This window comes from Dermacentor andersoni, chromosome 11 (genome assembly GCF_023375885.2).
Source record: "Dermacentor andersoni chromosome 11, qqDerAnde1_hic_scaffold, whole genome shotgun sequence".
NCBI lineage: Eukaryota > Metazoa > Arthropoda > Arachnida > Ixodida > Ixodidae > Dermacentor > Dermacentor andersoni.
Window position 1 is genome coordinate 121,556,094 of NC_092824.1, and position 27,493 is coordinate 121,583,586.

The window sequence follows — 27,493 nt, forward strand, 5'->3', positions numbered from 1 at the left end:
ACAGCTGTCACCGCAGAAGAAGCAGCCTGGCACCCGAACAAAGGAGAAATCGCAGCCGCGAACTTCAGCCATCCTTGCTGCAAAGGGTTGTCGTCTGCTACTGCTCCCGCGTGTACTGTTGGAAGCGTCCGCTAGGTGGCTTTCAGTGGCGCCTCTATAGGCGGTGCACGAGACTTATATCGCGCGCGACGGGAGACAGCACCCTTCCTCCCCGCTTTTCTCCCTTGCTCACGTAGGACTGAGCCACCATTGTCGCCTCACCCATGCCACCCCCACCCTACGCTTTCACTCGCACATACAGAACGCGGCGCGCGGTCACGATGTTATCTTATCGCCTTTGGATTTCATGCGGAACATGAGGGCGACGGCGACTGCAGGAATGCGTCTGGAGTGTCCATATAATTGCTGTAGCAATAATACAATAACAGTATCCGGTAAATGAAGCGTCCCACCATCCATCACTTTCCGTAAAAAAAAGCAACAACATCGAACTTTCACCATGCGACAATTTACTGCGCCTCAGCAATGTACTTTATTCTTTCGTTGGACGGGGGCACGGAAATAAAAAAATATTGGCTGAAGGCTTAGCTTGGTTAAGCCTTGAAGATTGCGAAAGCAATACCCTAGGCTGCGCCTTGGTTCGGCTGATGGTGTGGACATGGTTGCCCTTTGTTAAACTTATGGCTATACATCATCCGACATAGCGCAAGGCAGCGCGCCGACCACTGCGAGGAGCCGAGCTGTAGCCCCATTTATCCTAGCGTGACGTCACACCAGCGAGCGCCCTCTCTCGGTAGCGCCGCAGCAGCGGCGCGCAAGGTTTCTCCTCCACCATCGATGCCGCGAGCTGGGGCCCCGTCTCTCGGTCTGGCGTGACGTCACACGGTCACGTGATGCGCAGCTGTGTAAGGAGGCGCCACGACCACCGATCGGCCGAAAGTGCGAGCAGTATTGCTTTCGCAATAAAAAAACGCAAAGAAATGTTGGCCACAATCGAATGCCTACTTTGGCACCTAATGTGGCTACCGAAGGAATATCGAAGAAGACGTGAGACGCTTGGTCCACAGAGAACCGTACGCATACTGCTCGGTATTTTACACTGGCGAGACAAGACATTCCGGAGAGGTTGTGCTCAAGCGAACGCGTTGCAATCCGTCGAGTCCCCGCAGTGATGGCGGCGAGCGGCCATTGTTTCTTTTGCTCGTCTGCTGGCCAGAAAGCGTCAAGAACTCTGCCAGTCAAAAATCCACTCGGCCAGAGAAAAACAAACGCGCATAGAAGTGCGCCGCACGGTGGTCGGGCAACACGAGAAAAACGCATGTGCTCTGGCTGGCTCTGGCAGCCGCCGGGTAGCGAGAACAAAAAAAAAAAAAATTAACCTTGAAGCTCAATGTGTCCTCGCGAATAAAAGTCAAAGTAGAAAAATAAATAAGAACATAGTTACCTTTGCTGGCTTTAGTGTCTAGACATGGATGCTTTGGCGCAGGTGGAAAAAAAATTTGATATTATTTTCAGTGACATGACGGCGCAAATGAACCACCACAACGCTTCGTCTCATCGGACCTCGCTGCGTGCTTTGTCAACTTGTCTGATAGTGTGTTGACTTGGGTTGTCTCGTCGTATGGTCCGACGTACGAGTTTAGAAAAGTCAATGCACTTTTGGCGTCAAATGTTTATAACAACATTAAACTCGTAATGTTCCGGAATTGAAAATCCAAAGCACGACTTTGGAAATGTCAATGCGCCTTTCGGATGAAAAGTTTATGAAAACTTTATACCCATAAAGTTTCAGAATAGAAATCCATGCGCTCCGTAGATTCCGCAGCCTTCGCAAGATGCCGCGACGAGCCCGCTCGCCATCAAAACGCCCTTCGAAACTTTGTGCTAGGATGGAGATTCTTGCCTTATGCGACTCCCGGTACATGGACGATGTCGCGCAATCCAGCCCGATTTCACGATGTTCGTGCTGAAATGTCTTTTCGAGCCTGACATATTTTCTAGACAAAATTCAGAAGGATTTCCGGCGCCGGGGATTGTTTTGGTCGGTGGTGCATGACAGCACGAAAAAATTTCGGGGGGGATGAAGCTTCATAAACACCCCGCCCCCCCCCCCCCGGCTACGCCCCTGGTGCAGATAACCCCTGGCTCGGACAGCACGTATATATTAAGCGCCTGTCCTTGTCCTGGTTTCCGTCCGTGTCTTTTCAAAGCGAAGCTTTCTTTGCCTCTTCCTTCGACTTTCCCACTGCTGCTGCTGCTGCGGCTGTCAAGCCCACCGCGTCGGTGGGGTGGGAGGGAGGGGGGTCACGGCGTGTGCATACATGACAGGAGCCAGTCAGAGAGGAAAGCCGACGTAAGAAGCTCGTTTTCACGCACCGCGTCGGATGTGCACAATGCCCTCTGGAGCTCCCTGGCCGTCGCCACCTTAGCATCAGCTGTAGTTATCCGTGACTCCCCTTAGAAGCATTGCAGAAACTGCAGCGCTTCCCTTTCTGCTAAGGTGCGAGTCCAGAGGGGATGTAGATAGAACTGTAGGGAGGGGGATGTGCCGTGAGAAGGCAAGCAAACCCTGCTACCATACGACGGCGGTTGCGGGGAAAGTAAATAAGCTTAAGTGCATGGTATGGTACAGTACGTTGCAGCTATTTCTGAAAAATAAACACATACAAATATGTCAGGCGGACAAACTACGCAGGGCGTGGAGAAGCAGAGCCGCATTAATTAAAGCGCACCGCAGGGTCTAGGCGACACTACGAAAGCGCGCTCGACCGTCAAATCAACACTTCTGTGCCCACCACCAGCTTTGCGGCTATGGCATTGCTAGAGGTGTGGATTTGATCCCAACCGCGGCAGCCGCATTTCGACGGGGGCGAAATAGAAAACGCACGTGCACTTAGATATTGGGGGACGTTAAAGAACACCGCGGTGTCAAAATTAGTCTGGAGTCCGCCGCTACGGCGTTCCTCATACTCCGATTGTGATTTTGGCACGTACAGCCCATACGCAAATTCAAGTTTAATACTTCTGCCACAATGCGATGTGCCATGTGAGGCAATGACTGTGCTCAACCGTCTCAGAGGTTATAAAAGATGGCGCACAACAACGCCTCAAGCAAACACCTCTCCCTGTGTGTTCTGTGTACTACGCAAACAGCAGTGGTGCCATCAACTCACAACTCTCGTGTTAGACTAAACATTGAAGAAATTACGCTTTAGCCGTCAACATCAGCGCTAATTATCGTCAATCAAAGCGTCCGTCCGTGCGCTATTTGTTACGTCCTGGCAGAGTTTCTCCCCGTGTGAATCACCCTTATGTTTTTATGCCTTACAATGCCAGAATTTGTTTTTAAGTATTCTCCCCTTGTTAAGACAATTGAAGACTGGAATGCCCTTGATGTACAGACTTTTGATGACGCAATGACTGTACAATCATTTGAACGGGAGCTGGAAATGTACCTCCCGTGATTTATTTTGTTTCATTGCTTGATGTGTTGACAAAATGTGTCAATCCTCCCACGCTGTACCAGACCGAAAAGGGGCTAACAGTATTCGAAATAAATAAAAATAAATAAATCCAGCACGGAATGCTTCGCTTACATATATTCCCACAGTGCGTGGGATCTGAATTATTTTTTGCGTTGCCGCCTTTTCAAATAGCACATACGATTGTAGAGAATAAAGCAGCCTGCGCCTCAGCGCATGCGCATGAAAGCACTGTGCCCCTCTGCAAACTCATCAGAACGACGCAGCGCAGCTTGGCACCAGCGCACCTGCAAGTCTCCGGCGCCAAGCACCAGCGCCATGCTGCCGGAGCAGAGTCCCACGGGCGAAAACCACAGTAGCATGTGCGTGGCCGCCATCAGGGTGTTGCTCAGGCTGACGAAGACGTTGAGCACCACGTTCTGCTCGTCGCGGAACGCGGACAGCACTAGGCCCAGCAGCACGGAGAAGCACAGGACGCCCGTCAGGTTTGCGTTCTCCAGCGACGTGAACACCGGATCGGGCCCCGACGAGCCACCCTCTGCAGTTTGCCACGCTGCTGTCCCACGCTGTGCTCCTGTCCTGGTCTCAGTTCATGGATAACATAGCATGTACTTTCAGATTGCCTATCAGTTACATTCCTGGCCAGTCTCTTCCCACACGGGATAAGATCAAAGTTATCGTCACTGTTTTACTAGAAAGGTTCCTTCTTTGACTTCCATACCTCCTGATATGTGTACCTGATGTTCTTTAGCTTGTCATGTTCTTATGCTGCTGTTATTGCAACCACATATATATATGTTCTTCGTTGTAATAAAAATTTAGTTGAGAGTTAGCGCTCGTCCTGTCTGCTCCTTTCTGTGTCCGTGTTCACTTCGCGCTACAAGCCAAGACCATGTTATCGTAACTGTGCCGTTTATCGAAACTTTCAACTGGTCTGCCGCAAAACTGAAAGGCTGCTTGACCCTGCGTGTGCACAGGACACAGCTGAATGAGGCCCGTTGCGGTGAAATTGGGTTTCACGTGATACCGCGCACAACCAAGGTGCCTTCCCACGAGAAGCTCGGAATCACTTACTACTTCGTCCCGTAAGCGCAATTTCATCAGTCGTGTCCATCTGCACGGTGAAGAGCTGAAAGCACGGCACATAGATGGATCAGTGACTGCTTGCGTGCCTGAAGGAGTCACGAACATGGCACTCGTTTTCTAGGCAATAAAAGAAAACGCTTACGATCATCGGAGACCAACTTTTAACAAAATGGGCGCTTTCTACGCTTGAGCTACTGAGTGCTTTGCAAACCAACTTGGCCCTGCATTCTATAATCCTGCGTCAGCAATTTTTTCCTCTTCGCTCTTATTCCGCCTGCATCCGGGCAAACGAAACATGCGCGTGACGGATTATGTGGACGCATCACTTTACATCACATTCTTAGTCAGTGTTGAACGCGCCGTCCGTCCGTCTCTGTGCCATCGTTTGCGCCGGATATAGTCGAGCTGCACAGCTTTGGTGCACACGTAGTTCACCTCGGAATCGCAATTTTCAGCTATATAGTTCAAGAATGTGCACACACGCTGTGCGATATGGCCGAGCTTATTCGTTCTTTCTCTGCTTTAAATAAGGCGACGAAGAAGGCTGTCAACCAGTCATAACCAGTCCATTGCTTATTAAGAGTTTCAAAATTTTCGGCCGCCTAGTTTCGCGTTCGCCTAAAACTGGAATAAGTGCAGCCGCTGTGCTTTTCTATGTATGCGGGCTGCACACTTGCGAAGCCAGTTTTTTAATTTCTTGCTTTTGTACTGTATTCGCATTGTTTTAGGATAGTGATTTCGGCGAGTTGGTCATGGCGTGAATGCGGAGAAAATCCGAAGTAGCGGAAACAAATGCAACTCCTCTGGTCTTTGCTGAGTTTTTGTTTTTATGTTACCTAGCTTGACAGGCGGTGCCTTCAGGACTGTTGCCTTCAACTCGAAGTTTGCTAGGCCGGAAATGTACCAGTGTCATATTCATGAACGATAACAATGGTGCGTTTTCATAAGCTCAACCTGACAATGCATTGCATTCGTATCCGATGTTGGTGGCGGCCAAACACAAGCAAAGCTAAAAGTTTTGTGAATGAGGAAAATGTACCGTGTATATATGCGCCGCGATGATGTTGGACGGGAAAAGGTTTCTGCAATGAAAACGAGAAAAGAGCCTCCTTTTAATAAATAATCTAGTGTATAAGGCTTCTTCAGGCAAGCAAACTAAGCTGCCTCGGCGAACGTCACTCATGTCGAAAAGCGGGTTTAGGCGTGAGTGAATCGTAAGGAATAGAATGTTCAACTTTGCTTAGTAATTAAAGCACGTACACAATGTTTCTGGTATTCAATGTTCCCTGCCTAGCCATCGCTACCATCAGACTGTTTTCAAAGTTACACTCAGGCATAATAGTCTAGAATATAAATACTTGGATGCATACATGGATATAAGTGTTACTGTCAAAATATTATTTGAATTTGGTTAGGTGCACTGGAGTAGCACTTATTTATCGCGATGAAAGTACGACAAATTAATTATTTGAAGCGTTTGATTCCCGCTGTGATGGGACAAAACAACAAAATTTGACCTTTAGCAGAAAAGGCCTCAAGCACGTTCTGACCAAAAAACGTACACCCAAAGAAAAAGATTCATGTACAAAGTCCCACGTTGATTGAAAGCACGTCGAACCGAAATGTAACAAAAAATTATTTCTGCGCGAGATGAAACTGCGGCAAAATATAGATTTTTTCGTTCACCCCTGGCGAAACCAGAACATAAAAAGTTTCAGGGTTCGGTCGGCTACGTTTTGGAGCAGTTCGCGTCTACTCACTGTTCTCGCATAAGGTCACAACTGTGTAGTCTCACTAGATGAGCTAAGCTGCACCAGAGGGGTGTTGCACGTCAGTCACAAAATGCCGATATAAAATTTGCCACCTAATTTATGCAGGTTTATCGGCACAGGTGCTTGTGCAAGGCTACGGGACGCTCATGACGCCTACATTAGACTGTGACCCGCCATGGTTGCTCAGTGGCTATAGTACGAGGTCGCGGGATCTAGTCCCGGCCACGGCGGCCGCATTTCGATGGGGGCGAAATGCGAAAACACCCGTGTACTTAGATTTAGGTGCACGTTAAAGAACCCCAGGTGGTCTAAATTTCCGGAGTCCTCCACTACGGCGTGCCTCATAATCAGAAAGTGGTTTTAGCACGTAAAACCCCATAATTTAATTTTTTTTACATTAGACTGCGTTATCTACGCTGTCACTAGTGGACTTATGCATGAAACCTAAAGCCTTACTCATTTCGTGCACACTGAATTATTACTGCTTGTCATTTTGGCTATACGTATGTCACGCCGATGTTCCCAGACATAGTTCCCACTGATGTTCCCAGATATGTTTCCAGAATAGTTCCCAGATGGATAGTTATTCCCACAATATATAATTCAAGTCAATTTGCTTCGGTGCATTTGTGGTCCATTGACTTCCGAATGGGTTTCTTGATAAAGTCTGAAGGTCATTTTGAATACTTTCTTTGTGCCGTCTAAATACATATTCGTGAGCAAGAGCGCCCCTTACAACATCCTAAGCAGCTCCTTCAGGTGTCATATACACCTGGTTGACACCGTGCACATATATGAAAGCTTTAGAAAGTTGCTGTCTCCGGTTAATGTGACCCTTTTTCTTTTTGTCCCTTGTGTCGTGCTCAAAACCACAGGACACCTGCTCTGCCTCGCACGTGATGGGGTGCTTGACCAAGACGAGCCGCCATTACAACTGCGTCTCATCGCCACTGTATTGTGTCAGCGCCAATCTTCCGAAGCTTCGACGGAAACGACACGCGTCGCCTAAAAAGATTACGCACCACGTTCGAGTCGGATGGTTGTCTCTCTTCTGTACAAGGTTCTTTTTCTTGGTTGTGTCGTTGCCATGGCTTGTAGATGTAGGATTACTTGGTGACTGCTTATCTCAAGCGATGACACCGAGGTTCTGTGTCCTGGCTCCTAATTCTTAAAAAAGAAGTATGTACGCGGTATAGCGGTATATAGTTAGTGAGCCCGTGTATAGTTCACTGTAGTTCGTCGCACTGTTTACACTTCCGCATTCGCTCGCCTCCGTGAACATTGCTTCTCGATCCCATTATGCTGGAGTTGGCCGCTGCTGCCTTTCTGGGATCGCTTTTACTGCAACAGTGCAGATTACATACATCGAGCGTATGTATCCCAGCAGTGTGCTAACGGCGTTATATCTGACAGACAGACAGACAGACAGAGACAGACGGACGGACGGACGGACGGATAGACGGACGGATAGACGGACGGATAGATGGATTGATTTTTGTGTGGCTATGAGGGATGCGGCCGGGAATCAGGTGAACCTGCGTGTACTCGTGCGCAACGCAGTACACCCACTGAATTGACCGTGTGGGGTCGTTATGAGATTATTATATATACCGTTGCACTTCAATCTTTAATCACTACTGCTAGCGCATATGTTACGACGGTTGAAACATCTTGGGCGACCTCTACGGTGTTAATGAGGCAACTTCGGAGATTCGATACGCTTTTCGCCGCGACGTGATATTTCTGCGGACATGTTGAGAGCTGGAATAATATTACAGCGCAGCTATTGTTGCGAACTCCTCCAACATATATGTGGTTGCGAGCTGTGCGAAGGCTGCGAGCTGACTTCGCGGTGCGTCGCGGAGTGCGCTTCCGCACCTAAGTGAATAATTTTTGCAGCCAGTTCGCGTGGGAAGACGCAACGAGAACTGAAAAAAGTAAACATTCCAAGCGATTTGCCGATCACGAAAAACGTTGCTGTGGTAGCGGTCGCTTGTGGTCGCCAGATGAGTTGGACTAAATGATTTAAACGTGTGGTTGCTACGAACGCACTGCGGCATAAACAAGGCTTGGTTAGAATGAAAGAATGAATGTGTGGTGTTCATTGGCGCAAGGGCCAGGTATGGCCAAAGAGCGCCAGGTCCGTGGTGATGAGTTCGCAGTGTAGTTATACGAGTTCTATGAAGTTGGTGTGACGTGGCTGTAAAGGGGCCGTAAAATTACTCGCTCTATAAAGTGCGTAAAATCTGTATAATAAGATCATGGCGATGACGTATGACGTACACTATGAACATTAACATGCAGTCTGATGCATAAAATACATCAGACTCTAAAATTGGCTGAAACACTACCGCCTCATTAGAGCCCTTGAAACCCAAGGGCCTGAAGGCACGTGCTATGCAAAACGATTATCGCAGCGGCATCCTCTGGAACGAGGATGCTCTACGAATTTAAAGGACTTATAACATGTAAGATAACATCATTTAAGAAAACGAGGACTGCCTTGGTGTTAAAAAACGGTTCTTGGCCAAGGAACATAGCCGGGTGAAGAGGGAGGTAATGACGGTATGCCAGAGGAAAATGTTTCTTTCTCTCAGCTTCGGCTTCCCGAGATTCCATTAGCACGTGGAGCACGGTCAGCTTCTCCCCGCATCTACCACAGGTTGCAGGTTCATTTCCAGAAAGTAAAAAATTATGGGTCCCAAATGTGTGTCCTATTCTGAGTCGACAGAATAGGACATCTGTTCGCCGTGATTTTGTTGCAGAGGGCCAAAAACCTAACTGTGGCTTTATCACGTTCAGCTTATTATTTGTTACACGCAAAGCAAATGGCTTCCTCACTGCAGGTCGGTTATGGAAGAGCGTGCAGCGGCGATATCGTTTATTGTTTAATAACAAGGATGTTCAATGTTCGCTTGTACTATCAGAAAATATGCAAAACTGCTATATGACCGCTGCAGATGAAGTGACCACTGATTTGACTCTACGTAGAGTCTGGATTGGACTTGTCCTAAATGCACCGGTCGCGAAACGAATACCCAGATGGTGGACGGGGTCTAGGGTTTTTAATGCACTTGGTGTTGCAGAATTATAAATTATTGCTCCGTAATCAAGGTGGGAGTGGACGAGACTGTTGTATCAGTTCAAAAGGCACTTTCGATCACTACCCCATCTAGTGTGTGACAGAAGCTTGAGAAGATTTTCAGACAATTTATTTTCAGATTTTGAATATGGGGAATAGACGTGAGCTTTGAGTCAAGTTATTCCCAGGATTTTATGTTGGCTGCTCACAGAGTGTTCGTCTCCCTTGACCGTAATACTAGGCGGTGGTGCTACCCCTCTCTTGTTTAAGAGTACGCTGGTACTTTTCTGGATGTTTGTTTTGAAGCCGTTCTCATCCGCCCATTTAGACAATTTGTTTATCCCAAGCTGCACTTGTCGTTCGCAGATAGCAATATTGCATGATTTGAAGCTTACTTGTACGTCAACATAAACGGAATAAAACATTGCGCGTGAAACGACTGTATGGAGGCTGTTCATTTTTACAATAAACAGTGTGCAACTAAGTTAAAACACGTTGGCGGGCTAGTTGGTTAGAATCCATGGTAGTGTGTATAAGCGCGACTGGACGAGCACGAAGAAAGAAACAGATACACAGACACAGCGCTTCACTTTCAACTATAGATTTTATTTTCGCACGCATCGATAAATATATACCGTGCGAGCGGAAACAAACGTAACAGCAAAAAAGAACATTGAGTGGTGCATTTCGTTGAACCGAACACGTGTGCAAGGCAAGGGAAAGAAACATGTACTATAATGGTCACAAAGACAAACCAAGGGATCGTATCTCCTTTTCCGATAGTGACACCGAAGGCTTGCTTACGCACTTTTGCTCTAATTTTGCTATCTCGTAGGCCTCTACAATCTCCCTCGTCATCCTGCTATGAGCCTTATACAGAATGGAAGTGCTTTCAAACATGGGCTTGCAGGAACAATCTCGGCAGTGAATACCCAAATGACCCGAGATTACCTTAGTGACGTTATATTGATGCTCTTTTAATCTCTTGTTGATGCATCTGCCGGTTTGACCAATATACGTTCTTTCGCATGAAAGTGGGATGGCATATACAACGTTATGAGTACAGGTTACAAATTGTTTGCGATGTTGGTATAGAACATGAGTGCCTTTTGTTATTTTCTGTGTTAACCTGTTTGCATAGCTTCTGCAGACGCTCAGGGGCAGAAAAAACCACGTCTACTCCCGATTTCGCCGCTATTCTTCTGAGATTATGTGAAATGCAATGACTGTATGGTACCACAGCAACTTTCTTTGCTCTAGCATTGGTACTGCTTGCATTCGACGCGTTTTTGCACTTCTTGCTTAAGCCCTCCGCTACAGAAGTTAGCATACGCATCGGGTAACCAGAATCTGCCAGGCGCTTGGCCTGCTCTTTGAAACTGGCATCCATTTTGTGGTCACACGACTTCGTCAGAGAATTGTTGAAACACGATGTCGTTACTGCGCGTTTTACAAGTTTTGAATGAGCGGAATGAAATGGTAGGACTGGTTTATTGCCTCTCGGCTGATAACTCCAGCATGTCATTTGTGGATAAAAGTACAATCCCAAGTCTAAAAACCTTATGAAATTGCCTATGGGGACTTCATGTGTCAAAGACAAAGGGGACAACACTTTAGTGAACGAGGTTACGGTTTTTGACACCAGCACATCAAAATTGTCTGATTTGTTATTTAAAATGATTAGAAGATCGTCAACGAATCTAAACACTTTCGCGACATCGGTGTCATTTTTCAGGCGTTCATCAAGAACCTGGTCGCGGTTAGCTAGAAACAAGTCACTTAAGCAGGGAGCAATACATGACCCAATGCACATGCCATCTTTTTGTTTGACAACATTTCCTTCCCAAGTCGCGTAAGTCGAATTAACATAAAAACGAAGAAGTTCTAAAAATCTGTCGCTAGTCAAACCACAAGCGTTTTGAAAACGAACCGCTCCAACCTTGTCAATGCAGTGACATACACAGTTCATCACCTCATTCTGTGGGAGGGAATAGTACAGATCATTTAAGTCAATGGAAAAAGCGACAAGATCCCTGTCTTGACAGTCTTTAAAGAATTCCACCACTTGTTCTGACATGGTTACCAGAAATGGGTCGTCGATTGGCAAGAGCTTTGTGCTTTTGTAAGTACGTCGCTACATGTTTCTGCCAAGTAGCATTCTCTGACACTATCACTCTGAGGGGGCATTCCGGCTTGTGCGTTTTTGCAGAGAAAAACAATTCAAGGTTCCCCTTTGTGCTCTTTTCAATAGACCGGGATAAGCCATCTAGTTTGAAGCTTTTGCATAGCTTCTTTGCTTCATTTTGGACTTTCATAAGTGTTTTGTCCTTGTGGACCCTGAAAGTTGACGAAATGGCTTCACGAGCCTTTGAATTATACATTGTCCTGTTCAACACCACGAAACCACCCTCCTTATCCGCAGGGATAAGTGTGAGCGCATTGTCTTTCAAGAACTTAACAGTCTTGTTCAAGAACTTTTCGCTAAGGGGACGGGACCGCGTAAGCACATCCACAGCCTGATACACACCTTTCCGACTCGGCTTCAGGTACACGCTTTGACACTTGGCCCATCATTGCCAACAGATCGGGAGCAGACTTCTTTGGCTGAGTCGCGAACTTCGGCCCACATTTGAGTACTTGCTGTACCTTGATTGGCAGTGCCACGTCACCGACGATGTGTACCTGGCTCGTCGATGCTGCAGGCTTCGTCTGTAGTCCATGTCTCAGGCTTGGAAGAGCATGCTGCCATAGGAATTCCGTCGTGCGGTCGATGATCCGGGAGAACTGTCGCCACGAGTTTCCACTTGTTCTAGGTTGCAGAAGTAGCCGCAATCGGGCATTCCACCATGGCATCTCGTTGAACCGTGCCGCATCGTCCCACTGATTGCTTCGGCAACTTGCAGAGCTCGCATGCTCGGCTTCTGCATCCGACACACGATTCTGCCACCCGAAATTCTCGCATTATTCAGGTGCTGCCAACCTTCGACTAACCACGGGATTCGAATCTGCAAACTGATGCGCTCGGAATGGCAGCGACAAGTGCGAATGTACAGAGAAAACTTTCGGCTACTTCTGGAACCTACTACAAGTGGGAACTTGTGGATGAGTACGTGTTATGTGCCACACTGCAGTACGTTGGCTCTTTCTTATTAATTCTACGTGCTCACGAGGAGAGAAAGCTTTCAATTAGGCGACCTCTCGCATCGCAACGAGAGTCTCCCCACAAAGTGTTATGTGCGTTTAAGTCGCCGACAACTATGTAGGGCGCCGGAAGTTCATCTATATAGCTTTGAAATTCTGTTTTGTGAAGTTGGTAATTCGGAGGAATGTATATAGAGCTAATAGTGACTAGCTTGTTAAACAACACCCCTCGGACAGCAGCTGCCTCTAGGGGCGTACGGAGTTTTAATTCCCGGCAGGCAACACCTTTGTCAACTATGATAGCCACACCCCCGGACGACACGACAGTGTCCTGGCAGTCTTTACGAAAAATAGCGTACTGTCGGAGAAAATTAGTTTACGTATGTTTGAGGTGTGTTTCTTGAACACACCGCACCTTTGGACTATATTGATGTAGGAGTTCTTTAATGTCGTCGAGGTCATCTAGAAGTCCTCGTACATTCCGTTGTAGTATTTGTGTCTCCATTATAAAAATGTGTTGTGTTCTGTGTGTTTAAGATACTGAGATTAGTTCACGGGCCCTTTGGAGGCGCCGTGACGCGAGTTTTGCTTTTTTTTTTTTTTCGCGGTCGAGAGAGGCTCGCCGCTCCTTAGGCGCTGGTGGCGCCGTCTTGCTGGTGGTTGTGTTTATCGCCTCTTGCGAGGCGCTGGACACGCGCTCTTCCGGGCGCTGTTTGACGTGAAGGCCTCGGCACGTTGGACGAGGTCTTTGAGACCACCTGCCCGGAGGTCGATGGCCCCTTCTTCTGGGGTGGCGGAACAGTACCAACTGTAGCCGCCGGGGGGCCGGATGGCGGCACCGCCGGGTCACTATATGTGAACCGGACAGCCACCGGAGGCCGTTGTGGCGCTGCCCCCTGACGCGCCACATCGGCAAAGCTGCTCTTAAGCAGGTATGACACCAGCCTACGTGCCTCCTTGAAAGATACATTTTCTTTGACTTTGATTGTGACAATTTCTTTTTTTTCCAGGATGGGCACGACCGTGAGTACGCGGCGTGCTCCCAATCACAGTTTACACAGTAGAGAGCGTTCTCGCAAGATTCAGAGGTATGTTCATGGGCACTGCATTTCGCACAGGTTTGGCGGCCCCGGCAGCTCTGAACTGTGGCCGGAACGTTGGCATTTGAAAGATCTGAGGGGATTTGGCACATATGGCCTAACAAGAATCTTGATGTACCCGGCCTCTACAGACTCGGGCAGGACACTTGAGCTGAATGTGAGTATAAGGTGTTTGGTCTTGATTTCTTTTCTGTCACGCCTGATCTTAAATTTTTTAAACATTGATATCATTCTGGTCACTGAAGCCCTCTAAATGTTCAGCTTCTGTGAGCTCCAGCAAGTCATCGTCCGAGACAACGCACCCGGTTGTATTCATCGCACGGTGCGGGATTACAAATGACACTAGATTTGGCAGTTTCTCATACTGCTTCTGATCGCGGAGCTCCAAGGGGAGATCACCGCTTGCCATCCTCGACGCCTTATAACCTGGATCAAACACTTCAGTCAATGAGTTGGAATCAAGGAAGGGTGAAATTGTTCGAACTTGTTTATCTGGTTTTTCAGAATGAATGACATGGGAACTGGGGAAGCATTCTTTTTTCCGACCAAAACCTGGAAAACTTCATCGGTGCGCCCTCTTTTCTGAGGGCGATCAGGGAGTGGAGGGAAGGAACTATCCATAGACGAATATGTAGTTTTCGGCAATAACGCCAGCCACCCTCCGTGAACTTGCCCACCGCGCTACCCTCGACCAATCGGAAGCCGACTCCCCAGAGAACAGGGACACGCCCTCCACCTACAACGAGATTACTAAACATTACTATCTCAGCCGTAGAACCTACTTTGTTCCTCATCCGCGCCTCAATAGAGCTCAAGCATTAACGCTCCGTCTACTGCAAACGAATACCTATCCGAATCCGTCGCTCTTACATAAAATATATCCGGATACTTACACCAACGCTACCTGCCACGATTGTGGAAAAATAGCCACGTTAGACCATATGCTCTGGCGGTGTGCCCGGTCACACTCTATCATCGCTAACAGCCCGGCCAGATGGGAGGCGGTTCTCCGCAGCCCTCGTCTGACTGACCAACTCTGGGCTGTCCAGCAGGCCCACGATGCGGCCGAGAGGCTCGGCCTTCCGGTTCCCACGTGAGAGCGGCCCGCTTCGTGAACACTCACGACCTGCAGGACTTCTATAAAGTTTCACCATACCATACCATACCCTCCGTGGAGCCCTACAAGGTGACGCTACAGGAACTGTAAAAACAGGTCCTGCAAACGCCAGTTGTACGTTATCACTATAACCAAATATGAAATAACCTAGGTTAGCTATTCACACAAGGTTAACCCTTGCTGCCCGGAAAAATTGGAAGTAAAGGGAAGCGAGGAGAAGACAGGAACGGTGGAAAGTGAAAGACGAGGGTTGGAGAGAGAGAGAGAAAGAGAGAGAGAGGGAAAGGCAACTACCGATTTCCATTATGAAACATCGTTCCAGCGCACAATTGAACACGGACGAGAAGAGAAAGACAACACGAACGCCGGACTTCAACTGAATTTTATTAATGGAAAACAGGGATTTTTGTGCACAGGTCGAGGGGGAGGGCTGCTAGTGCGCAGGACCACCCAAAAATATTTCCTTGGCCCAGGCAACAGTCATCAGAAGTGTCGAAACCAAAAGAATAAACAAATAAAAGCAAAAAGTGAAAAAAGGTGAAGAAACCTTTCCCTCTCTCTTTTCTTCCCCTCTTTTTCAAATCAATCAGTACAATCTTGCTCATCTCCCGCCCTACCTAGCTGATTCGACACACCCGTTTGCCACGAGATAAGTTCTTTTTTCCCGAGTACAACAGAAGGAGCATTGACACAGTAATAGTTTTCATTGGAGATACAAAAGGCTTCAAAAATTTCCCGGTTTTTCTGATTGCTATATTTGCGCAACACAAGTGTTCGTTCGAAAAACGCCTTGCATGCTGGCTTGTGCGAGCAACGGCGAATGTGGTCGGCTAAATGACCAGCGCCACTTAGTGAAGTAGCATTCCTGCGATGCTCTAGCAGGCGTTCATTCAGACAGCGCCCGGTTTGGCCAATATAGCATTTTATTTATTTATTTATTTATTTATTTATTTTCAATACCCTAAAGGCCCCGAGAGGCATTACATAGGGGGGGATACAATTCACACATGATATTGTAATAAAAATGACTGAAGGCAACAAGCACAGATTTCGGTAGAAGAAACACTTTGTAAAAGAAAGATGAAAAAAAAAGAGGGGAAAAAAAACGAAAAGTAATTTGGGCGAGAGTACATGGTACAATTCATATTTGCTGTACATGGCACTTTTCAACAAGGCACAAGTGGCAGGTGGGTGCGGGTAAATGGAAATTTAGAAATTATACATATATGTAACACAGGCCAGTCAAGAAGTGGCAGCTGAACATTTTATACATTTAAAAATGTGCGCAGGGCTGATTGGAAGGCAGACGGGTCAGTGATTGTTACAATATCTTCAGGTAGGGCGTTCCATTCGTTCACTGATAACACGAAAGGGGAATTTTGGAATTTTTTGGTCTTAGCAAATATGGGAGCCACTTTGCATACATGGTCATTGCGGGTGGACAGATAATGGGCGGGTAAGATGGGAGCAGATGAAAAAGATGAACCACTATAGTAAAGGGAGTGAAAAAAAGACAGACGGAAATATTTCCGTCGTGTGTCAAGATCCGGAAGATTAAGGGTCTGCTTTAATGCTGACACACTTTGATATGGAGAGTAGGAGCGCAAAATAAAGCGGGCGGCCTTATTTTGAATTGATTCGATGCAATCAGAAAGGTTAGCTGTGTGAGGGTTCCAAATAATTGAGGCGTAATCGAGGGTTGTTCTGACAAGGGAGATGTATGCACGAAGTCTTGTGTCACTGTTTGCAAGGTACAGACGGCGTTTTAAAAAGCCAAGTTTTTTTATTGCCTTGTTAGTAATATGCTCAACATGCATGGCCCAGCTTAAGTCAGATGTAAGAATAACGCCCAGATATTTAAAGGAAGAGGTTCGTTCGAGTATACAATTGCGTAGAGTGTATACGTTAGATGGAAAGGTTAGCTTGGAAGAAAATGTCATGACCTTAGTTTTCTCTGCATTAATTTCCATCTTCCATACGCGACACCATTCAGCTAATGTGGTTAAATCTTTTTGTAATATGGCAACGTCATAAGGGGTGGTTATCTGTCTATAAATTACACAATCATCGGCAAACAGCCGTATTGTTGAAGTTATATTCGTAGCTATGTCATTAATATATATTAGAAATAATAATGGGCCTAACACTGACCCTTGAGGTACCCCTGACCTAACGCGGCAGAAAGTAGATTGGTTGTTATTAATAGTTACCGACTGAGAGCGACCAGATAAAAACTCGTTAATCCACTGGGTAGTTTTCGCATCTAACTTTAGGCTGTTTATTTTCATGATTAGCCGTTTATGGGGAACACGATCGAAGGCTTTCGAGAAGTCAATAAATATTGCGTCTGTATAAAGCAAATTGTGCAAAGAGTCATGTAGGTAGTAGTAGTAGTAGTATGTTTATTTGGCCATATTATATACAATACAATATGCCCTCGAGGTGAGGCTAAAGGAGGTAGACCAAGCATACCTCCTGACAAGGCCTAAACCCCGATCACACATCATGGAAACGGGGGCCGAATGGATAAAAGAAAAGAAAAATCATGAGTAAACATGATCACAATAGTAAATAGTTAATGATAGACAATAATAAATATCCATTAACAATAAACAAAACATTTCATAATATGCACATTCAAAAAACTAAGTATACAGAATTAGCTGAAATTTAACCGGGGGGGAAAAGAATCGTCAGTTTTTTCTTAAATACAGACACACTATAACTTTCTAAAGCAATCTGAGTAAGAGACTGGTAAGGTCAGTGGTTAGTTCGAACAACTGTGTTTGGCAAGACCGTTTGTATCTGAAGCCATGCTGATTTTTGAATAACAGATTATTTGCATTAAGATGACTCATAATGTGGGAGTAAATTATATGCTCAAGGAGTTTACAGCAAACTGATGTCAGTGAAATCGGGCGGTAATTGCTTGGACATGAGGGATCACCAGATTTGAATATAGGTATGATATGGCCAGACTTCCAATCATCTGCAACACAGCCGGTATCCAGTGATTGTTGGAAAATTAAACACAGTATAAATGCTGATACGTGGGAAGTTAGTTTTAGTAGTTTAGAACTGATGCCATCCGGTCCAGGACTGGAGCTAAGCGGGAGCCTGTCGATAGCCCGTGATACACCTGTTGCAGTAACGGTGATGGGCTCGCTTGGATGAGTTATCGTAGAAAGAGAGACGATACAAAACTGGTCGAGTGGCGGTTCGTCGGTAAAAGCTTGACTGTAAGTGTTGTTCAAGAGGTCACCACATGCTTCATTGGGCACCATGCAGCCATCTGCGTCCTTTAGGGTTATTACAGTGTCCGTATCTTTAGGGTTAATTACACGCCAAAACTTTTTTGGATCAGACGTTAGCAAAGTGGGCAGGGTATAATTGAAATAATGATCCTTAGCCTCTTCAATTGTTTTTTGTGATTCACGAGCTAATTCTTTATATTTTTTCCACGCATAATCAGTTTTGGTTCGCGAGGCTTTATTATACGCTCTTTTCTTTTTATTCAGGCAATGTTTGACTTTTTTTTGTAAACCAGGGAGCATTTGTTCTTGACGTGAATGAAATCTCAGGGATGCACGTATTTTCGATTTTCTTAAGGAAGTCACGGAACACTATCCAATTGTCATTAGTTGAACGATTAATGAATTCGTTTGAAAAGGAGCTAGCAAACTCTGTTAGCATGCTATTCATTTTTCCAAAATCTGCCTTTCTGTAATTAAGTATGCGTTTTAGCTTTGTTGGTTTATTAGGAAGTGGGAGTGGATGCGAACAATGTACTACTCTATGGTCACTAATTTCATCAAGGACGTGAACTACGGCATTAGTCGGATTGTTAGTTAGGACTAAATCGAGGGTGCGTTCGCCTCGTGTCGGCTCCTTTACCAACTGAGTTAAATGAAACAAGTGTAATGTTTGAAGGAAGCGAGACACCTCGAGCCGGGCGGGTGTTAATGGCGATGATGGCATTGACCAGTTAATAGCAGGGTAGTTAAAGTCGCCGCCAAGCAACAAAATACATTGTAGATATTTGTTATAAATAAATTCAAGCACACTGGTCATGTGGTCAACGAAATCGGGTTTGCTATCAGGAGGCCGATAACATACGCCGATGATGCATGTGCGACCTTCAAATCGGGTTTTTACAAAGATCATCTCAAGAGGGGTATCAATAACTACAAGAGAAGGTTGATACGCAGTCCTTATTGCAATCAAGACACCACCTCCTCTAGACAAAGTTCTATCTTTACGAAATATTGAAAAGCAGTCAGGAAGTGACAACTCGCTATTGCGTATGTCACCCCGGAGCCAAGTTTCTGTGCATAGTATAATATCAGCAGAGCACGTGTGAACTATTGAAAGTAAAGAATCAACCTTATTTATAATGCTGCGAAAGTTAGCCAGAAGAATAGATAAGTTATGTGCCTTTCTACTGACAGGCTCGATTCGTACAGTTTGTCATTCTGAGGCCCGTGGTTGTGGTGTGTCTGCCTGAATTACACGGGCAGAAACCGCATCATAGCAGTAGATGTGCCCTTTAAGCTTCAGTTTGTTGTACCGTATCGTGTAGCGGTCATCCTTCCCTTTATTTTGTTTAGCAAAGTCACGCAGCATTTTCCTTGCAAACTGTATTTTTGGGGAAAAATCTTCCTCAAGCCAGATCTTAGGTTCAACATCTCTGACTTTATGCGCATTGCGAAGAAGTGTGTCTTTCTCACAGGCGGGGGGAATACTATACACAACACCAACGCCACATTCAACGAGGGCTTTGGTGTGCTTTATTTTGCAGGCTGGCTTCTTTTGGGATTCGTTTACTAGGCAACACATTCGTCCCAGCTTTTCCGGTGCTGAAAACACAACACGCACCCCGCACCTGTCGCCAACCTTCTTGAGGCGGTGAGAAACCTGGTGCCAATAGGGCACTACGACAGGGCGCTGTAGCAGGCGTGCGTCTTCTGCCTGCGCCTCCCACCAACCTTTACCTCGCGAATCTGGCTCTCTACTACCGAGGCCACGATTTCTCCGTGAAATCCAGCCTTCTCCAGACGCCTTAGCTGGGCGTCGACGCTGTCACGAACTTGATGTTCGCAGGACTTCTCTAGAGCAGAGCGGGTGCAGTTTTTTGCTATAGCTCTTTTTACGAGCTTGGAGTGGGCCGACTGATAATTAAGAATTTGTTTTTTCGACCGTGGCTTGTACTGCCAGCACACGCGCGCTCCATGAAAAACAAGACACACGTGGAGGTACTGCATGCGACCATCTTACGGCAGTTCGTGCGTGAACTTCATTCCAAAGGCGTTACTAGCAAAAATATCGATAAATGTTGCTTATCCTATTGCCTCTATCCTTAGCATCAGTCGTATTCATTACCACGAGATAATCGTCGACATATCTAAAAACTTTCTGCACGCCTGCGTTGTAAAGGGACGGTTGAATGCGCGTGTCAATACTTGCTAAGAAAATATCGCTTAAAAGTGGTGCTAGGCAAGAGCCGATGCACACTCCTTTTTGGATAAAACAGCTGTCATTAAAAGTGATAATGGTGGATGAGAGATAAAAGGATATTAGCTCTAAAAAAATTGTTGGTTGATAACCCAGTCATGTTTTGGAAGGCCACTGGTGCCGTGTCTTCAATGTGACTTCTAACCGCGCGGAAAAGCTCAGGATGAGGCAATGAGTAGAACAAGTCTTCTACATCAATAGAAAAAGCGAACCTCTTTTGACACGAGGTTTCACAGCCAGAAAATATTCGATATTCGGAAAGGTTTCTTCAATTCTTTCTTCATTCTTCAATATTCGGAAAGGTTTCTTCACCTTTTTTTCACTTTTTGCTTTTATTCCTTTCTTCTTTTGGTTTCGACACTTCTGATGACTGTTGCCTGGGCCAAGGAAATATTTTTGGGTGGTCCTGCGCACTAGCAGCGCTCCCCCTGTGTACATAAAGCCATGTTTTCCATGAATAAACTTCAGTTGAAGTCCGGCGTTCGTGTTGTCTTTCTCTTCTCGTCCGTGTTCAATTGTGCGCTGGAACGATGTTTCATAATGCTAATCACAACCAACTAGTGTTAGGGTTGGCGTCTGGCACAACGTGCAGAAAGGAATTTCATCCGACCATCTTCGTCGAAATGAGGCGTGACTTCTCCTGCGATGGTTGGCGTCCCGCACCACGTGCAGAAAGAACTTTTCTCTCACGCGACCTTGTTCGTCGAAATGAGGCGTGACTTCAACTGCGATGGTTGGCGTCCCGCACACGTGCAGAAAGAACTTTTCTCTCACGCGACCTTGTTCGTCGAAATGAGGCGTGACTTCTCCTGCGATGGTTGGCGTCCCGCACCACGTGCAGAAAGAACTTTTCTCTCACGCGACCTTGTTCGTCGAAATGAGGCGTGACTTCTCCTGCGATGGTTGGCGTCCCGCACCACGTGCAGAAAGAACTTTTCTCTCACGCGACCTTGTTCGTCGAAATGAGGCGTGACTTCTCCTGCGATGGTTGGCGTCCCGCACCACGTGCAGAAAGAACTTTTCTCTCACGCGACCTTGTTCGTCGAAATGAGGCGTGACTTCTCCTGCGATGGTTGACGTCCCGCACCACGTGCAGAAAGAACTTTTCTCTCACGCGACCTTGTTCGTCGAAATGAGGCGTGACTTCTCCTGCGATGGTTGGCGTCCCGCACCACGTGCAGAAAGAACTTTCTCTCAACCGACCTTCTTCCACCAGGCCTCGTCGAAATGAAGCGTGACTTCCTAATACGCCAAGACCATTTCGAGTGTCTGCCGGTGTGGCGCAAGCCCCGCAGTGTACAGGCCTCTTTTGTGTGTGTGTGCGCGCGCGCGCGAGTTTAGAGACCCTTTCCTCGAACAAACTACAAGAGAACTTCCACGAACCCGCAACGCGCAGAAGAGACGGACAGGCATCTACCATTCCAGGAGGCGGGACGACCTCCTCCTTGCAGCAGGCTCGGTATAACCAGAGGAGGAGGGGCCCTCTTTCTGTGCCGGTCACGTGACGTCGACGAAAGCAAGATCCCTCCCACGATTGTAGAGAGCCTACTTAAGGGGCTCCGAAATGTACTTTTGATCACTTCATGCTCTTCTCATTTTCTTCCATCTACCTTTGAATAAACCGTGCAAGTTTCGCACTAGAAATCGTCTCGCCCTTGCTTGGTCGCCATGGTCTACCGGATGCCTGCAGCCCGCCGACAACGCCACGCTACCCAATAAGTAACGTCGCTGGAGCTTCGCTAGGCAGGCGCCCCTACAACTAGGCAGCAGTACGATACGCTACCCTGGAGTACGCAACACTAGCCCAGCTGTCCATACTTACCGATTTCCCCGAGTTGGTCAGTCCGGGGGTGACGTCTATGTGGAGAAGAGGCCAAAGAGGTCTGTTGCCTCCGCCGGGGGGCCTAAAAGGTCCGAACAAACGACATTGGCTCAACCCCCAGGATCTCCCTTTCCCCACACACGGATAAGCCGCGCACGGCTACACGCGGGTGGATGCAACCCTCGTGTGCTCTGGTACGTGGTGTCGGAAACTACTATAAATACTTCTTTTAAAAGCGGTACGATTAGGATCGACTATATATAATTGTCCGGATTTATGAGTGATGCATACGAAACGATTGCTGAATTTCAGTCGCAAGAGACCAAGAATTTCACTCGCAGTTTTCGAGGGGGGAAAAAAAGGCGGATTGCGTGGCGCTCACCTGACGAAGTCCAGCAGTCTGTCGATGGCGACATTGGAGAGGCTCACGCTCGGCCTGTACTTGGGCGCCTCGACGTCCAGCCGCACCGTGTTTCCCGGAGAGAGAAAGGCCGCGAGGCCCAGCGCGCCGGCGGCGGCCAGGCACTTGCAGAGCAGTGACAGGCCCAGCGCGCACAGGCCGACGCGGCCCAGAGCGGGTGGTCGGCTACTGCCCAGCGCGGCCACGGCGCCGGCACTGACGAGCGGCAGGCTGACGCCGGACATCATGCGGCGGAACAATTCGCCTGCGGCGATGTCGCCCTTCAGCACGTGCCCGCGCGTGCCGAACGCGTTCCCTAGAAAATGGTAATCTGGGCCACGAGCGTACCACACGTCACAAGTACTCACCAGCGGCACGGGGCAGGGGGCGTGAAGGCACTGGCAGAAGTCGAACAACGTTAAAGCACACAGATCCAACGCGCACTTTGTAATCTGTTTGACGGAATATGCCGCACACTTATGTTTACGCCTCACTCGTTCGCAGAAATCAGGCGGACGCACGGACGCCGCGATGTCACACGAGGGCGGAGGCGATGCTCTACGAGAGGAGACATGTGCGTCTAAAGATTCCATACTCATTTGTGTTAGAGTGACCCGATGGCACAAGCACGTGGTGGCCGAAATACAAGTCCTCAAAATCAAGAAAGCCGTCGAATGTCTCGTGCTATTCCATGAAGAGGTATTTGTGCCTTTCCTATTACATGTCAGCCGTCACGACGTAACGTGAACAAAAATATATGATATTTTGCATTTGGTTCCTGCCAGCTAAACTGCTGGGAAGGTTGGTGCTGCGTTATGCCAGACTGGTAACCTGTAGAACGCACACTGCCCTCGTATTTCTTTCGCACCGCATAGCTGTGTACATAATTTGCGTATTTCGAGAATGTATCACAAGGAAACCGTAATATCAACCACTGGGTGAAAATACAAAGGCTGGCGCAATCGAGTCGGTGAAAGGCAGCGTCACCTCTTCACTACGACATCGTGACACGCCACATTTCTGTGGGCTTCTATTCGAACATGCGATTCCCTGCTCCGCGGAATACACGCTTCTCGTTCGTAGTAGACGGCAAATGCCTTTGGAAGTTGGATTAGCCTGTATTTCTCAATCGTCAAGTATGCGCTTCCTTTATCTATGCAGCCATTGGCTGCGCGGCCATGTCAATTCGACGCCGAGAAAGCCGACCGGCTCCCGCCTACCCGGAAATCCGACGTAGACGACCTGTCGCTTGGTCCAGCGGTTGTCGGTGGCGCGCATGGCGAACCCTAGCGCCGCTCCGGCCGCGAGTCCGGCGACCATCAGCGCCGGCAGCGGCCGGCTCGACACGCCGTCCACGCGCAGCTGCTCGACAGGCGGCGCTTCGTCCTCTGGTGCGCCAAGTATACGCAGCGAGACCAGATCGCTCGAGACATCCAAGTCCATCGGGGCACACTTTTCACAATAGTATGAATGATTTAAAGCATCCTTGCGTTTAGCGAAATACCAACGGACACTGCTTCCTGTTCAGACAGCTTCGATAACGAGGCGACCCTACCTATTTATTCCAATTATTTTCCTCCCTGGTGTATACCTCACCTACAATTGCCTCACATATCCGCCAAGTTTGCCGAGGCGAAACCGTACTGTCAATTTCTTTTATTGCGATAGCATTTGTATACACTTTAAGCGAATTTTTGCCGTCGTCGTCGTCGCCGTGAGGTTCCGCATACATTGAGGTATATGTATGCTATATGGCAGACCCGGCTATATTACACGCGGTATATGCGGGTTTTATTACCACACCATTCTATCACTAAAGTTGCTCATGCGAGGTCATACATTCGTGACAAAATTACTCAAGATTTTGAGAATGGCAGCCCAATTAATAATAAGACATGAAAGAAGAGACCGACAGTGCATGCCTTTCATCTTAAATATTCTCAGACCTAAGTACTAATGGTGCGAAACAATAACTGAGCTCAAACCTTAAAATCATGCACTTTCATCGGAGTGGCCATGCCCCACCTCCGGGATCGGCCCACGAAAGATATTTGAAACGTACCCCAAAAGGCAAAGTGGTGGTAAATTCGCTTAGAAAAACGTTAGCCTTTATTAATCAACTTGAATGAAATTGTCCGATGGCAGGATTCAAACAGAGGACCCCTAGCACAAGAGCTCGTTTTTACTTAGCTTACGTTTGCTTCAATTCACACTGCCAGTATACACCTAGGAGTTTGACACTTCGTGTAGTATTCTAACATGCTTCTATCGCATTCGCTGCTTCGCCCGTGTGGCAAAACTAATCTTTTTTTTTTCTGTATTATCATTGCTAAGCGTGCCTTAGTGCACGAGCCTCTTTGTTTGTCGTCACTTAACACTCCTATATTTGTTATCGTCATTATCGCACACTTTTGGAGTGTTTTACTTGTCGCTTATTATTAAAGCGTCCCTTTCTCTGTTAAACTGCAAGTGGAACTGAATTCAACTGGTTCAGCTATACTCCGAATTATCAAAGTGTGCTGGAGCGCATAAATCGTTTACCATATGGCCCCCTCAGTATATCTATAGCGAGTACAACAATTTGCGGTATTTAGTTCGGTATTTTTATGTAGCTTATTGTCTTTCTGGTGCGGCATCTTCCTAAGATGATTTCATATATTTGCTTACTGAAAATCTGCAGTCTCTTTCGTATGTGCCACGTTTCTAAAGAAAAGCTAGGTTATTCCACCCGGAAAATGCTGACTACATTATGCGGTCAACCTATACCGCATAATAATTAAATTATGGGTTTTACGTGCCAAAACCACTTTCTGATTATGAGGCACGCCGTAGTGGGGGACTCCGGAAATTTAGACCACCTGGGGTCCTTTGACGTGCACCTAAATCTAAGTACACGGGCGTGTACCGCATTTAGCCGCCATCGAAATGCGGCCGCTGTGGCCGGGATTTGATCCCGCGACCTCGAGCTCAGCAGCCCAACACCATAGCCACTGAGCAACCACGGCGGGTCCCGCATAATGTTTTCCTACTTTCTTTAACTTTTTCGTATAATAGCGGTTACTATAAAGCACGTTTCTACACCTTTCTCATTGTGAAGCAAGTACACATTCTTCATAATTTGGTCTTAGTCGAGCACGCTCTGTCTTCGAACTGCCACCCCGTTAGCGCATAGTTTATTTATTTATTTATTTATTTATTTATTTATTATACAGTCCCACATTCGCTCTGAGAGCATTACAGTGGGGGGGGGGAGTAATACATATAATTATGGTTACATAACAAAAAGAAACACGGTGACGAATAATGCAGTGCAGGCAGCATAACTATCCCAAAACAAGAAGGAGAAAAGAAAGAAGAAATGGACTATATGTACATATATACACACATACATGGGCATACATGAGCATATGAACACATATACACTCAGAAATACATATAGTAGGCAAGCAAACGCGAAAAATAAAAAAAAAATAAAAAAAAGAGAGAAAAACATCGAAACACGCAAAATGATCACTTGTCAAGCAGTTCATTGAAAAAGGCTGAATTTGATGTTTTAGAAACGGTATCCTGAGGCAGATCATTCCATTCATTGATGGTTTTAGGAAAAAAAGAATACTTTAACAAGTTCGTTCTTGACTTCATTGGCCTTACTTTTAATGGGTGTTCACGGCGATGGGATATGTAATGGGGGTTAAGCATGTATTTTGATTTATTAATGCCAGTATTGTTGTAAAAGATCTTATGAAAAAATTTGAGACGCAAGCAGCGCCGGCGTTCGGCTAACGTCGTAAGCGCTAAGCGTATTTTCATTTGTGTGACGCTACTAGATCTGCGATAGTTCCCAGTGATGAAGCGTGCCGCTCGGTTTTGCACGCGCTCTAAGATGTACTTAAGGTTGTCCTGATAAGGGTCCCATATCATGCACGCGTATTCAAGAATAGGCCTTACGTATGTCGTGTATAATAACTTTTTGGTTGCCAGAGGACAGGGATGAAAATTTCGAGCCAAGAACATTAGTGCGTTATTCCCTTTCGCGGCAATCTCTGCAATGTGATCCTGCCAAGTAAGGTCGCTTGAGAAGTGAACGCCGAGGTACTTGGCCCCTGTTACGTTCGAAATGGTCGAATTATTTAGCCTGTAAGATTGGGAAACGTCAGTTTTTTTTCTAGAAAAGCACACGTAGTTGCATTTTGATTCATTTAGTGACATGCACCAAGTGGTACACCAGTTCGAAATTTTATTAAGGTCCTCTTGAAGGATTTTGCTGTCATTTGAATTGTTTATCGAGCGGTAAACAACGCAGTCATCTGCGTACAATCGTAGGTTCGACTGGATGTTCTTAGCTATATCGTTAATAAAAATAAGAAATAATAACGGCCCCAGAACAGACCCCTGCGGTACTCCGGACGTGACTGGAACAGCTGATGAGCAACATCCATTTACCAATGTTATCTGTCTGCGATTTACGAAGTAGTTAATTAACCAGTTCATTAGGTCAGCGGGAATTTTTAAATGCTGAAGCTTGTGAATTATACAATCATGCCGTACCCGATCGAATGCTTTTTTGAAATCTAAAAACAAACAATCAACGCTAGTACCTTGGTCTAATGCAGTTATGTCAAAAGAAAATTCCGTTAACTGTGTGTCACAAGAAAATCCGGCGCGAAAGCCATGTTGTTCTGTGAAAAAAAAGTTTTGCGAATTCAAGTGCCTTATTAGGTTGCTGTATACGATGTGTTCCATAATTTTCGAAGCGCCGCATAGGAGAGAAATCGGGCGATATTGTTCTAAATTATTTTTCGGTCCTTTCTTATGGACAGGAACCACATGAGCAAACTTCCATTCGTCCGGCACGATTCCTTCGGATAATGACGTCATATACATTGTATGAAGAAGATTGCTAAGAGAACTAGCACATTCTTTCAGCACGCGATTGGGTATGCCATCAGGACCTGTCGCTTTATTTGTGTCTAGGCTGGT

At 46.7% G+C, this 27,493-nt stretch overlaps 1 protein-coding gene across 3 annotated transcripts in view; it reads right to left on the reverse strand.

Moving 5' to 3' along the window:
* Window positions 1-27,493, reverse strand: part of LOC126539353 (neutral amino acid transporter B(0)-like) — a 156,706-nt gene that overhangs the window by 71,967 nt on the left and 57,246 nt on the right. For all 3 annotated transcript variants that reach the window (XM_055075510.2, XM_055075509.2, XM_055075508.2), the window contains exons 3-4: window positions 22,496-22,778; window positions 22,114-22,195 (exon numbers count right to left, since the gene is read on the reverse strand). In XM_055075510.2, coding sequence (XP_054931485.1) covers window positions 22,114-22,195; window positions 22,496-22,778 — 365 coding nt within the window. The remainder of the gene's footprint in view (window positions 1-22,113; window positions 22,196-22,495; window positions 22,779-27,493) is intronic.